Genomic DNA, 14,736 nt, shown 5'->3' with positions numbered 1-14,736 from the left:
CCCACAGACAAAATATATTGAAAAATACAAATATAATAAAATTAAATAATTTCGAATATCTTATCACTTATGAAGAAGAGGTTAAAGAAACATTGACTTTACTTGTCATACAAAAAAGTTTAACACTTTCTCTCCGTAATTATTTACCACATTCTGATGGAATCAACGTTAAAGAGTTAAAGCAAATGAAAATTATGCTTATTGGCAATATTTCGAAACTTTCAATCAAAGACACAGGCCAGTATTTATTCAATGCTATGAACAACTGTGTTGAAAGTTTTGAGCAGGCTTGGAACAAGAAGGCAAGTTTACAACTGATGGAGCCCGTGCTTTAACTGAGTAAAACAGGTTTTTAAATAAAATACTTTAATAAAATACTCAGTAAGACACAAAGATAAAGGCACATTCCTCATCCCATATGCTAGGACAAATTTGAACAAATACTCCTTCTTCCCTAGTGCTATTAGAGCATGGAATGGGTTGCCTGAGCTAGCCAGGAAAACCAGTGACTTGGCAGAATTTAAGTCATTGGTTAATATGCATGACTGAATGCATGACGCGTAGGACGTAATCATCTTCTTTTTTGAAGTAACATCTGTATTATATAAGATAAAAGATAAGTAAAGAACAATATCCCAACCATAAATTCTACACGGGAATGTTTGCACAAAGCTGTATTGAATATCAAACATGTTATTGGTGCAATCTACTCAGCGATCAGACGTATCAGAGCTAGGGGGACTTAACCACAGGCAGTTCCGAGAAGTAGTTGAAGATGTGGAAACACAACAATCCGATGTTCGGTACCGACGGTACCACAGTAGTGTTCACTGGGTTAGCATGGGCAAGGTATTGAGAAGAATATGGGATCTCAAGTAATAAATGTTTATGTTCCTTGAGGGACATTGACTGTGACTTCGTTAGTAATATTTCTAATGAGGAGTGCAAGACAAACTTAATGTTTTTCATCGCAGGTATTCCAATGGGTTGCTTGCGCGTCAAATGTTTGTGCATCTTTTGAAACAAAGCTTTCCCGGGTTGTATCACCTTCCTTTGCTGAAAGACGAGACTATGTCTTGTTGAATGGTTGAAAAGACTTGTGGAATTTCAAAGCACATTTATGACGTAACGAACTGGTTGTAAATACATACATATATAGATATATGCGCCCCTCACCCATTCCTATATTTTTTTTTAAATGCGGCCCTCGATAGAAAAATGTTGCCCACCCCTGTCTTAGACCTATCTTTCATGGACATCACATCTCAATATAGTTGCCTTTTGGTGACTGTTGCTTCAAACGAGATAGACAATGAAGATGGACACACTCAGGTCTAAGGAGGATATGACTTCCAGAAGCTTCCACGTCTTTCTACGTCCATATAGGCGATGCACAATGAAAAGTATGCAACTTTGTTATTAAGTCATTACTATAAAACAAAAACTTTGATCGCCTCAATTATCAATGTACGAAAAAAAAAATTACTATTTGCCAACGTTAAGTTTTGGGCTACAAACCAACAAAAAACCCCAAGAAAAATGAATAAAAAACCCCACAAAAAACAAACAAAGAAACAAACGTTTGACAGTTCTACTTAATTCATTGGCTTTTACTTCCTTAATAGTTGCCAGCAACAAAAGAGGGGCTAATTAGGTTGTAGTATCATTAAATAGACATCAGCATTTTTGCTGCATAAACTTAACAATTGGCAGCATTTAATAGCATTATTTATATACAAAATTATGCAGTATGCATATAAATGAAGCAAAGTAAAAATGAGGTTATGAAAACATATTGGTCCATTGTAAGAAAAAAAAAGGAAAATCAAAAACATAACCGTAATACATGTAATTACAAAACAATTAGATCGGATAATTTGAAGACAAATAAACTCGCCACTCACTACTGTTGAATATGTTTATTACGTCATTGTTGACGCAGCTTGGAAAAAACAACAATGATTGCTAATAGTCGAGTGATATATTTGGCAATTTATTTTGCGCACGAATTTACTTATTTTAGAAACCAATCAACATTGGCCTTTCAATTTCTGCTTAATCATGCTACTCACAAAAGAAGGTCAGGCTTCGTTTTAAAGTTTCCTACCGACGACCCTGAGATTCCACGACACACAAACATAATATTTGAAGCGTAATCTGACATCGATGGAGGAGCAGGAGTGTAAGGGGAATAGTGGAAATGAACTGAGACATGATGCATTAAAAATTAGGTGAACATGCTCCTGAATATTTACAAGTTGGATCGCAACTGAGCAAAGGTGGGAAGCGTGGTCGAGAGGCTGGAACTTGGCTTGACTATTAAGAATGGGGATCGAGGTTCGACACCCGACTCGAACAGAGTTCTGTTTACTGAGCGCATAAAGGCAGCAGTAAAAACTTTCCCCACTGGTCCACAAATGAGACCATAGCGCTGTGAACATGCTATAAACATGAAAGCTATAATTTAATTTAAATGATCAGCCACAATGTGTCATTTGTTTGAATGTGTTATCAACGAAAATTTAAATTCGGCTCAACTAAAGCGTCATCAGATTGAAATAAAAGGCAAACCCTTTGAGTTCATCAAACGTAACACAAAACTGAATGTAAATCATCAGACAATGATTAGCGATGCGACAACAGTAAATGAAAAAGCTCTTAAGGCTTCCTATATTAGTGCATTGCAAAGAGCGCAGAGCAAAAAAAAAAAAAAAAAAGCACACGCGTTGCGGAAAGTTTGATTACGCAAGCCAGCATTAGGCTGTGTCGGGGGTCCGCTAATATCGTGTGGCTTGTAAAGGGTTCCCTGAATTCAAAACGTTTGAGAACCTCTGTAATAGCGGAACCACTGGGCAGAAACTGTTTTGAAGTAGGAAAGACGGCTAGACCTTACAATCGCATTGTGGAATATTTTAAAAAAAAAAGTTTTGAATCGATATTGTTGTACTCGCTTCTAGGAGACACAAAAAAGTATGAAAAGTACTACATTAATTTGTGAACATTATACATAGGTCGCACATTTGGATTTAGAAAGTCAATGCAAATAGAAAAAAAATAAAATAAATAAAAATACTTTTTTTTTAAAAGACAATAATTCCTGAATACAACTTATAGAGCGATTTTTTTCTCTTAAGAACTAATGAATTAAAACACAATTCTACCCCGCCCGCCCCCCTCCACACACACATCTGAGAAAAAAAATCCTGGTTAAATGAATGTATAAATGGACTAGGCTAAATAATATTCCAAGGATTGGCCTTTAGATCTAGACGCAGCGCAAAATGTCCCTAAATAATTATTGATTTAACTCTTGAATGAATTTGTCCTGCATTCGTAGACAGACAAAGATGTGCAGTTTGTTAAGTTCTAGCCTAATTTAAATTGATTTCTTTTCATACTTTGAACAATTATTACGTTCAAACTACAGTCGTGTGGCCAACGAGATAGTCATTCTTTTCTCAGCGATATACATCAACTTCTACATTTCAAGGAAAATCGTTACAGTTGTTTTTGAGGATCAGATTTTAGGTTTTTGAAGTTTCCACGAAGTTACAAGCTGAATAGAGGTATGGTAAAAAAAAAATTCGTCTGTACGTTGTGTAGCGCGTTACACAGTTTGAGAATCACAATTTTATAGTGTGTGGTTCTGCCATTTTAGTGCTAAGGTTACGCGAATAAACCAGCTGATTCTGGATCTAATAATTTATTAGTTTATTACACAGCTGAGATGTGTTGTAATGTGTCTTTGATAAGAAGTACGAAAGCTGTCTTATCACTGTTTGCATTGCACACTTCTAATAAGATTGACCCACTTCACTTCATTGTTAAATAGTTCTTACGTTGAGATATAGAGTAGCTAATGATAAACTAGGAACAAACATACTTCTATATTTCTGTTCAACCATTAATCGTACTCGCTTTAACTTCACATACATAAAATGAATTAAATGCGACGAAAATAAGGGACTACGTCGACCGAGGTTCGAACCAGTGACCCTGAAAACAACACAGCCTAGCAGTAATGCACTGCAAAGCGAAATAAACCTCGAGACCATAGGTATGTTCTAATAAAAAAGTCTTCTAGTACAGAGTCATCCGACCGTACGCAAATACAGCAAAAGCCTATATTATTGTCGGATTTAATTCACTACTTTCTCTTATCTAAAAACTTTGTCCATGATGCTGCTTTCCATTTATGCTTAATACGACTGTATCATTCTTTTTTTTTCAGCACCTATATTAACATATAGATTTTTGCTATAACTTTGTAGGGACATTCCCGACACCCTACTTCAGCAGTGTTGTATGAGTATTTAATAACCGCTTTGACTTCTGCAAATCCAAGAACATCCTCACATCAGCCATCTTAGAAAACAATAATACCAAGCGCTCGTCAACGGCTACAGCAACAACAGAAACGCCACCAAGAAGTACAAGACTTGTTCGCTGTTCTCTTCTAAAGATATTTCTCTCTTATGACCCTCCGTAGTATCTTTCCACTAGCAGTCTTTGGGATTTCCTCGATAAACTGAACACCCCCTCGTAATCTTTTCGTGGGCGAGACTCGATCTATAAAACATATAAGATTGTTATTAATTAGGGTAAAAGATTAGTGCATAAAGATATACCAATCAAATATTTTCTTTTCGTAACTATAATTATCATTTTTCTTTGACCCAGTATGTCCACTCTAACTTTCAAATAGTTCAATTAAGTTGCTTTTCATATTCCACTTTACCTTTACCTATTCCTTAGTCTTTTGGACCGTTGGGGCACCAAGCAAGACTCGTCGACCGTCTTTCTCCATTCCTCTCTGTCTTTTGCCTTGTTTAGAACCTCTTTCAATGGCAGGCCCGTCCATTCTTTTATGCTAACACTAGTAAGCTTTTCATCTCCAATAACGATGCCCCTTTTAAAGCCCTGTAGGCTATTGGTCATAATTTGGGTTTTTGCGGCATTTATTTTCATACCATATGCTGCGGAAGTCTTGTCAATGCGCATCACCAGGTCAGCTAGTTCTTCCTCTGTCCCTGCTAGGCCATCAATGTCATCTGTGAAGCGCAAGTTAGTGATTCTTTTTCCTCCAATGCTAACAGTACCTTCATAGCCCTCGAGAGCATCTTCCATTATCCTTTCAAGGAAGATATTGAAGAGTGTTGGTGACAGTAGGCAGCCTTGTCTTACTTAAACTGTGGTTTTGAACCAGTCCCCAATATTGAGTACATCACATTGGTGGCATCCTTGTAGAGGTTCTGGATAACTTTAATTATGTTTTTATTGATGTTGTACTTTTCCATAGTCGCCCAGAGTGCCCCCTCGATCGAAAGCTTTCTTAAAATCAATAAATACATGGAACAGATTCTCTTGGTATTGGAGGTATTTTTCAGAGTATTCTGAGGTTTACGATTTTCTGTTGTGCTGCGACCTTGTCTAAAACTAGGTTGTTCTTTTGATATGATGTTGTCTGCTATCGGTTTTAGTCGATTTAATATAATTTTTAACAGTACTTTGCAGGGATGGCTTATGGGGCTGATGGTGCGATAGTTTTGACAGAGTTGTAAGTTGCCTTTCTTTGGAAGGGTTATGATGAGTGATTGGGTCCAGGGTTTGGGCCAATCTCCTGATTGCCAGATCTTGTTGCTAATCGTATAGAGTGCGTTTATCATAGTTTCTCCTCCCGCCTGAAGAAGTTCGCCAGGAATGTTGTCAACTCCGGCCGATTTTCCCTTTTTCAGGGCTTTTATTGCTGCTGCTACTTCTGAGCGAAGAATCGGATAGTTGTCGATGTTGGATACTGCCGGGACATTTAGTATCTCTGGATCTCCTGAGATTTCAAAGTTCTACGACTCTGAACAGTATTCCATCCATCTTTTCAACACATCTTTGTCCTCGGTTAAAAGCATTTGTTGTTTTTGTCTTGTATTGTGTTGGTTCTTCCATGCTTGAGGTAGTGAAGTCCTTTACTAATTGGTACGCTTTTTTTTTACTGTCATTCCTGTTAATTCCCTGTTCAATTTCTTGACACTTATTCTCTATCCACTTTTTCTTCGCATCTTTCATTCCCTTTCTAGTCCGTTTGTTGACGCTTTTGTATTCGTGGACATATTTTGGGTCGGACTTTTTCCCTTTAAGCTCCCGTCGCTTGTCACAGAGTTGGAGTATATTCTCAGTTACCCAGGTTTTTTTGGGCGGGCGGAGCTTCCCTAGTATTTCCAGGGCTGTATCTGTGACTGCTGTGTTTAGCATATTGACTTGCGTATCGATATCCTGGTCATTGGAGTCCAGGGGCTGCAAAGCGTCCTCCTACTTGTGCCTCGAATATGGCAGCAACTTGGGGGTCTTTCAGCTTGTCCAGGTCAAATTTTATCCTGGTAGGTCCTTGTTTTGTTACTTTTCTTACGTGTAATTTGAAGGTCATCATTCCACGCATTTAAATAATAATAAAATCTTTCACATAAACAGCTAAAAAGTTTAGTCCATTAAATGTCTTTGCTGAGAATCAGTGAAAAAACAATTGTAGATTGGTAGTACACTTGTACAGAGATTTCATGTTACTGCCGCCGTATATCAACTCTGAATTATTTAGTTTTTCTGTTCATTTTTGTTATTACTAAATGACTTTTATATAACGGCTTTTTAATTTTTTTCATGGAATACCAACTAATAAAAAAAGGTAAACAATTATAAAGCAAGAATGTAAACCTTACATGCGTTCTTAAAATGCATTCAGAATGTCATTGTGAGGGCTAGTTTGTTTCTATACTATATTTGATGTTGGAACTTCATTCGTTCACAATAAGATTCACGATGTAATTAAATTTGTTACCTTCAACGTATTTCACAAGTTCCTGTTCGTTGACCTTTGACCCTGGTTTCTTGACAACAAAAGCTTTTGGTAACTCTCCACATTCTAAGTCGGGTACTCCCAACACAGCCACATCTTGGACATCTGGATGACCCAACAGCAAGGCTTCAAGCTCAGCCGGAGGCACCTGAAAATAGTGTGTTGGGTGAGCTTCCAAAACGATTAGAAAACAAAAAAAAAAGAATTCATCAGCGTTCATAAATTGTAGATTTTACTTACAGCACAAAGTCACCTTAAGTATTTCGTTGGTAAATGTGATCTTTCAATACGAAATATCCCCAATAGAAATACAGAATTTTAGGTATCTGATTATGTAATTGGTTACTTGTAATGTTGACCATAGCAACAGATGAACTTTATACATCATCTTCCCCATAGATTGCAAGTCTAAATGTCTTTAAGATGGTAATGGGATAAAACTAATGAAATAAAGGGACTTCATTTTAAAACCAAATGTTCTACGTGAATAGATCCATTTAACAAATGAACAAATTAAATACAAGTTTTGATATGTTAGTAAAACAAAAAGCTTACTTGAAAAGCTTTAAATTTGATCAGTTCCTTTAATCTGTCCTGAGTGAACAATATTCCATCTTTTGTAAAATAGCCAAGATCTCCTAACAAAAATAAAACCAAATAGTTTTGTGCGCATGATTTAATGCTAATAGAAGTAAGTGTTTTAAAAAAATCATTGATTTAACTCAGTTTGTCATTCTACGACCTGCAAAAGAACCATGTCAAGATGACCTACCTGTATGCAGCCAGCCGCTGGGCTCTATCATTTCGTCAGTGGCTTGTTTGTTCTTATAATAACCTTTCATGACCTGAGGACCTTTCACACAGATCTCTCCAACACCACCTGGTGGCAAAGTTTGGTTCTCTTGATTCACAATCTGTTTTGAAAACATTCAGGAATCAATACATTACTCAATGGCAAAGATTTATGTTTCTCTTCATGATCTAAGATTCTAAGTAATCCATCTACAAAACGCGAGTCAGCTCTGCTGTGAATACCGACAAGTGTTTGCAAGTGTACTATCCAGAGCCTTACAACAGGGCCTTTAGTAAATAGGAAATTTTCAATGAGATCAGAATGTTTTGTTTTGTCTTGTTGGTACTAAACTTGATTTGTTTTGTCTTGTTGGTACTAAACTTGATTTGTTTTGTCTTGTTGGTACTAAACTTGATTTGTTTTGTCTTGTTGGTACTAAACTTGATTTGTTTTGTCTTGTTGGTACTAAACTTGATTTGTTTTGTCTTGTTGGTACTAAACTTGATTTGTTTTGTCTTGTTGGTACTAAACTTGATTTGTTTTGTCTTGTTGGTACTAAACTTGATTTGTTTTGTCTTGTTGGTACTAAACTTGATTTGTTTTGTCTTGTTGGTACTAAACTAAGGCAGTCGTTCACAACCTATGGAGCGCGCACCCAAAAAAGTGGGGGTGCGGCTTGCTGACAAGGGAAGGGGGTGCGAAGGCGTTCATTTTGTTTTTAAAGTTTCCCACCTGTAGGTAAGAGGCTCTAAACCAATCTCTGTGAAGGCAACTTGCCGCCCTATAACTGAACAGCGCATGTGAATCTCAGTACTAGTAAGTCGTATTACTTTGATGACTTGTGCGCTGGACAATTGTGTTTCTGAAACTTTAGAAGGAACCCACAACCCGCAGCTGAGGTAAAGGAGCGCGGATGTAACTTTTATTTTAGCATGGAGGGGGTAACAAGCAACAGTTTGAGAGCGCGGATGTAGCCTTTTTTTTTAGCCTGGAGGGGGTAACAAGCAACAGTTTGAGAGCGCGGATGTAGCCTTTTTTTTTAGCCTGGAGGGGGTAACAAGCAACAGTTTGAGAGCGCGGATGTAACTTTTATTTTAGCATGGAGGGCTTAACAAGCAACAGTTTGAGAGCGCGGATGTAGCCTTTTTTTAGCCTGGAGGGGGTAACAAGCAAAAGTTTGAGAGCGCGGATGTAGCCTTTTTTTAGCCTGGAGGGGGTAACAAGCAACAGTTTGAGAGCGCGGATGTAGCCTTTTTTTAGCCTGGAGGGGGTAACAAGCAAAAGTTTGAGAGCGCGGATGTAGCCTTTTTTTTTTAGCCTGGAGGGGGTAACAAGCAACAGTTTGAGAGCGCGGATGTAGCCTTTGTTTAGCCTGGAGGGGGTAACAAGCAACAGTTTGAGAGCGCGGATGTAGCCTTTTTTTTTAGCCTGGAGGGGGTAACAAGCAACAGTTTGAGAGCGCGGATGTAGCCTTTTTTTTTTAGCCTGGAGGGGGTAACAAGCAACAGTTTGAGAGCGCGGATGTAGCCTTTTTTTTAGCCTGGAGGGGGTAACAAAGAACAGTTTGATGGCGCAGATGTAGCTTTTTAAGCCTGGAGGGGGTAACAAGGAACAGTTTGAGAGCGCAGATGTAGCCTTTTTATAGACTGGAGGGGGTTACAAGGAACAGTTTGAGAAACAAACTGAACTAGAGTCTAAGAAAGTTTACCTTGGCGAGAGTGTTGACCACCAGATGCCCAATAGAGCCAGCAGTGTTTGTGGTGTCCAGTGATGCAACAGGGGAGAGCTCGGTCATGCCGTAACCTATCATTGGAAGATAGACATTGGTCAGAGACCTGGATTAGATCTCTCTCTCACTCACACAGTCCACAAAGTGCGAATGCAGAACTTTTCAATGAAGTGACGATGATCTCCCCCCCCCCCACTCCGTTTTGATTCGCGTGTGCTTTAATATATATTATCTCCCACTTGCCTCATCATGTTATGAGACATGTTATAGTAACAAAACAGTGGAACTTTGACCACATAAAACATAAGATTAATAAGATTTGTATTTACTAACTCAAATGACATTCACAAATATTAGTTCTCCGTCACTCCAAAAATTAGAAACAACAACAAACCCCCCCCCCAACAAACTCATGTTATTATCCGTTATTTTCAAACTTGGATTGGCAGGTTGACAGACTTTCAAACAACACGAGTAAGAATTTAATACTTGATCTTTATGCGTGAATGTGAAAATAGTTTCATACATGCTAAAGTCAAGAAAAATGTTTTTGAAATCAGTCGACCGTAACTTGAGATTCCAAGGAAAAAAAAACCAGAAGTATTTGTAACACGATTTTCTTGTAAAAGAATGGTTCCCCCTTCCTTCGCCCCCCCCTCCTGGAACGTAAAATGTAAATTAAGTATCAGGCAGAAACTTGCCACTGCAAAGTGATTCAACTAAGATCTTTTATAAGCTGACGATCGAGTCGTGCAAAGTTTCTATTCAAGACTCCACTTTCTGTACATGAAACAGACATTATACCCCGGCTACCTTCGTTCATGTGTTCTATACACAGCCTATACACAGCCTATACCCAGCCTATACCCAGCCTATACCCAGCCTATACACAGCCTATACCCAGCCTATACACAGCCTATACCCAGCCTATACACAGCCTATATATACACAGCCTATACCCAGCCTATACCCAGCCTATACACAGCCTATACACAGCCTATACACAGCCTATACCCAGCCTATACACACCCTATACACAGCCTATACACAGCCTATACCCAGCCTATACCCAGCCTATACACAGCCTATACCCAGCCTATACACAGCCTATACCCAGCCTATACCCAGCCTATACCCAGCCTATACACACCCTATACACAGCCTATACACAGCCTATACACAGCCTATACCCAGCCTATACACAGCCTATACCCAGCCTATACACAGCCTATACCCAGCCTATACCCAGCCTATACACAGCCTATACACAGCCTATACCCAGCCTATACCCAGCCTATACACAGCCTATACCCAGCCTATACACAGCCTATACACAGCCTATACCCAGCCTATACACAGCCTATACCCAGCCTATACACAGCCTATACCCAGCCTATACCCAGCCTATACCCAGCCTATACACAGCCTATACACAGCCTATACACAGCCTATACCCAGCCTATACACAGCCTATACCCAGCCTATACACAGCCTATACCCAGCCTATACCCAGCCTATACCCAGCCTATACACAGCCTATACCCAGCCTATACCCAGCCTATACCCAGCCTATACACAGCCTATACCCAGCCTATACCCAGCCTATACACAGCCTATACCCAGCCTATACCCAGCCTATACACATCTAACCAGTTGACCACAACATCCTCTTCTTTTATTCCCCATAAAAAAAAATCTGCCTCCTTTTTACGTTTCCCCCCAATATACACTTGAGCCCGTGGATTCTATTATTTCTCTGTTACGTTGAAGAGGAACGGTCCTCTCTCTCCCCCTCTCTCTCCGGTACCCCCCACCCCATTTTTTCTGTTTGCACCCTGCACTCTATGTTGTTTTAGTTTAATACAAAGTTTGCGATGTTTCTGGAAAATCCGCTCCCAGACGGCGTATCTATCCTAACCGTTTCCTAGTGAGCACCTGAAATGTAAAGGGAAGCTGCAATGTTTCAAGCTAATCCATTTAGAGGTTCTGGAAATTTCTTGCATGAAAGAGTCAGTCAGCGAAGTTTCACGAGTATCTCTATATATAATTCTCTTCTTCGCTCAACAGCTTGGACGAGCAAGAAGTAAAAGAAAGATCACTCTTTTATTTCTGCGGATAGTCACCCCATGAAAAAACAAGGGGAGGGGAGTAGAACAAGTGGGTATTCACACGTCGCTACGGATGGATGCGCGACGGACTGTCAAACCCTGGCCGCTCCCACCCCGCTTCGTCCTGCGGGAGGTTTGGACTAAGAAGTAAACTCTGAAGGAACATCCGAAACTTGTAAAACATCTTATAAACAAACATTTTACAAACACTAAATAGCAGCGCCGGACTTAACCATTGTGACCAAGAACTCAATAGCAAGAATTACCAAATGTTTCAATCTATCTTTGAGAATTGTTGACCTCAAGTAATTCATCATTAGTTTGAGGCGCGAGAAGCTTCTTTCAACAGATTACACAATTACGGCTAATGCATAATGCCGTTTTTATTTAACGCGCATAGGATTGGCGTTTTCCATATTGAATGACACCCCAAAATGACAACTTTGTCTATATGTTTCCGTGTATTTTAAGGACTTTTTCCTGGCAAATCAACAGGAGACCGCGGGAAATCTGTTTTAAGTTATAACATGGTTACATTTAATAATTTATAACCTAGAATTAGCGCGGGCCCTATGACAGTGCGGGTCCTATGAAAGTGCGGGCCCCAATGCGATCGCATAGGTTGTAGTGGCCTAAGGCCGGCCCTGCAAAATAGCGGCGTATGCTACGCCACCGGTCGACTAGTTTAATAGATTTAAGCTCTATTAATGAATATTAAACATCTACAAGCACCTTGATTTATTGTAGTTTTATCAAATCTCTTTTGAAACTCTGAAGTAATCTCACTCCCCAATGGAGCAGCTCCACAAAGAATTGTCCTGAGAGATGTCAAATTATACTGACTTACTAGTGGATGTTTGGCAAGAAAGACAACCAGGGGTGGTACAAGGTGAGCCAGAGTTATCTAAAGAAAACAGAACAATTTAGAACTTTGAATTAGGAGTAGCAATATATTTTATCTTACATGTATGATATGTTATCTTACATGTATTATTTGTTATTTCACATTATATGTAATCTCACATGTAATATGTGTTATATGTTAAGCATGCAATATAGATCTAAAGTCTCATATAAAACACAAAACACTGGTCAATTAAATACGGGATGTACTAATCGACGTTATCTCATTAATTTAGTGAATTATTTTTTGCTTTCCAAAATTTCTGTATGTTTGGGAACCAAGTTTCAACAAATGGCAACTGTTCCCATTTAATTCCCTGGACTGCTCGACCCATTAACTGAGCCACACGTCAAGACCCAAAAGTTGGACTGGTTGTCAGGGTCTATTTGAGACGCATAGCATCACTTCCGGAAGTATCTTACCTTATCTTATATATTACAGACGATGCTTCAAAAAAGAATATGATTACGTCCTACGCGTCATGCATTTAGTCATGCATGTTAACCAATGACCTAAATTCTGCCAAATCACTGGTTTTCCTGGCTAGCTCAGGCAACCCATTCCATGCTCTAATAGTACTAGGGAAATAGGCGTATTTGTACAATGCTTAATGCTATGGGTCTACTTGAAGTAGTTAGAAAGAGCCTCACTAACCTTCTTGTTCTGAAGACAACTGAGAAATGTCTCTGGTTCAAATTTGGGAAGGTAGACAACTGAGGATCCACCGAGCAGAACTGTAAACTGGACAACTATCATTCCATAGATGTGGAACAAGGGCAGCAATCCAATCACACGGTCTTCTGGGCTGGTGTGCAGACTTGCACTGGGAAATAGAAAGTACATCGAGTCTCATTCTGCCTTTGTCCACAGAAACACACTGAGGTGTAAGTATGGGAACTTAATGACAACAAGTGACTATGTCTACAGTTATTTTGCTGTAAGTGGTGTTAAAATAACAATGCATATATATATATGTCTCCTTCTATCTCGGAAAATAATGGATGCACCCAGATGAGTCACTGGCTTTGGTTAGGCCTTATTTTGGCCGCTTTGCAGCAGCACCAGAGTTTCTTCTCCGGGGTGCATTCCTGGGCCTTATATAAAGGGGTCATGGGTGGCCCATGCGTCATGATCCCTCTCTCGACCTTGCTGATGCCCATGCGTCATGATCCCTCTCTCGACCTTGCTGATGTGATCCAAAGGAACGCATCGCATTCATTTGGCACCAACTCAGTTGCAGAAGCTGCCGGAGGGAATTTCCTAGTTGATACTCCTAACGCCTAAGGGGCTTCACTACTGATTTTTCTTCGAGGTTGTCTCCTGCACATAACAATTAAAAAAAACAACAACATCATAATGTAAAGCTATAGATACCAAAACTCACGCAATCTGTAGACAGTTGGCCATACAGTTATAATGTGTTAACATTACACCTTTAGGTAATCCAGTTGTACCGCTAGAGTAAGGTAAAACAAAAACATCCTCCACTGGATTAATATCCACGTCTGGAAACATTCGACCATCGTCATCCAGTAAAGTCTGAAACGGTCGAAATCCTTCCGCTTCCCCAAACACAAAGAGATCCTGTGGATACAGAAAACATTCTTGAAAATAAATGACTGGATCAGTGGCGCAGAAAGGTGCCCGTGGGCACGGGTTCAAGAATATGAGTGTGGGCCCCCCTTCCCTACATTGAGTAAAACAAAAACAGATCTTGCTGTCAAGTAAGCATCAGTACATTTAAAAATAAAACATTCTTTTGTCGGTACTACTTACTAGAAGTAATGGAGTCATTACATTCAATGCACTTTTTAGACGCTTACTTAAACTCTAGCTCCTCTCGCGCCATTCGACCAAATCGGTCTCTAGGGGAAATCGCAATGGTAATCGTAGCGTAGCTTTTCTTTTGCTATATCTCTGTTAGAAACATAGTAAATTATATAAGGGTCAGTGCATCTAAGTCCTTGTAGTCATTAACTTTTGTTTTAAATTTTTTTGTAAGTACCTTGGTGGGCCCCTATTCGTCATGGGCCAGGGTTCATTGAACCCCTTCGCACCACGGATGCTACACCGCTGGACTGGACTTTCATTAAACAAGTAATCTAATTCATACTTTATTCTCAACAAATGTACAGGTCTTTAATAAGACAGCTTGCCGCCCAACCGTCATTGTAGGCCAGAGCGTGGAAACCTAGACAGTTGGATCATATCTCGTTGTAGGCCAGAGCGTGGAAACCTAGACAGTTAGATCATAGCTCGTTGTAGGCCAGAGCGTGGAAACCTAGACAGTTAGATCATAGCTCGTTGTAGGCCAGAGCGTGGAAACCTAGACAGTTGGATCATATCTCGTTGTAGGCC

The 14,736-nt window shown here is 39.5% G+C and overlaps 1 protein-coding gene across 3 annotated transcripts in view; it reads right to left on the bottom strand.

Moving 5' to 3' along the window:
• Nucleotides 1-1,581: 1,581 nt before the first annotated feature.
• LOC106078730 (uncharacterized) overlaps nucleotides 1,582-14,736 on the bottom strand; it is a 30,908-nt gene continuing 17,753 nt past the window's right edge. For all 3 annotated transcript variants that reach the window (XM_056025183.1, XM_056025184.1, XM_056025185.1), the window contains exons 5-12: nucleotides 13,763-13,962; nucleotides 13,033-13,201; nucleotides 12,207-12,378; nucleotides 9,346-9,440; nucleotides 7,617-7,758; nucleotides 7,400-7,482; nucleotides 6,827-6,992; nucleotides 1,582-4,569 (exon numbers count right to left, since the gene is read on the bottom strand). In XM_056025183.1, the coding sequence (XP_055881158.1) occupies nucleotides 4,457-4,569; nucleotides 6,827-6,992; nucleotides 7,400-7,482; nucleotides 7,617-7,758; nucleotides 9,346-9,440; nucleotides 12,207-12,378; nucleotides 13,033-13,201; nucleotides 13,763-13,962 (1,140 nt within the window). In that variant the 3' untranslated portion in view covers nucleotides 1,582-4,456. The remainder of the gene's footprint in view (nucleotides 4,570-6,826; nucleotides 6,993-7,399; nucleotides 7,483-7,616; nucleotides 7,759-9,345; nucleotides 9,441-12,206; nucleotides 12,379-13,032; nucleotides 13,202-13,762; nucleotides 13,963-14,736) is intronic.

Source organism: Biomphalaria glabrata, chromosome 3, assembly GCF_947242115.1.
Source record: "Biomphalaria glabrata chromosome 3, xgBioGlab47.1, whole genome shotgun sequence".
Classification (NCBI taxonomy): Eukaryota; Metazoa; Mollusca; class Gastropoda; family Planorbidae; genus Biomphalaria; species Biomphalaria glabrata.
The sequence above is the reverse complement of the archived record's forward strand: the minus strand, read 5'-3'. Positions and strand labels throughout refer to the sequence as shown.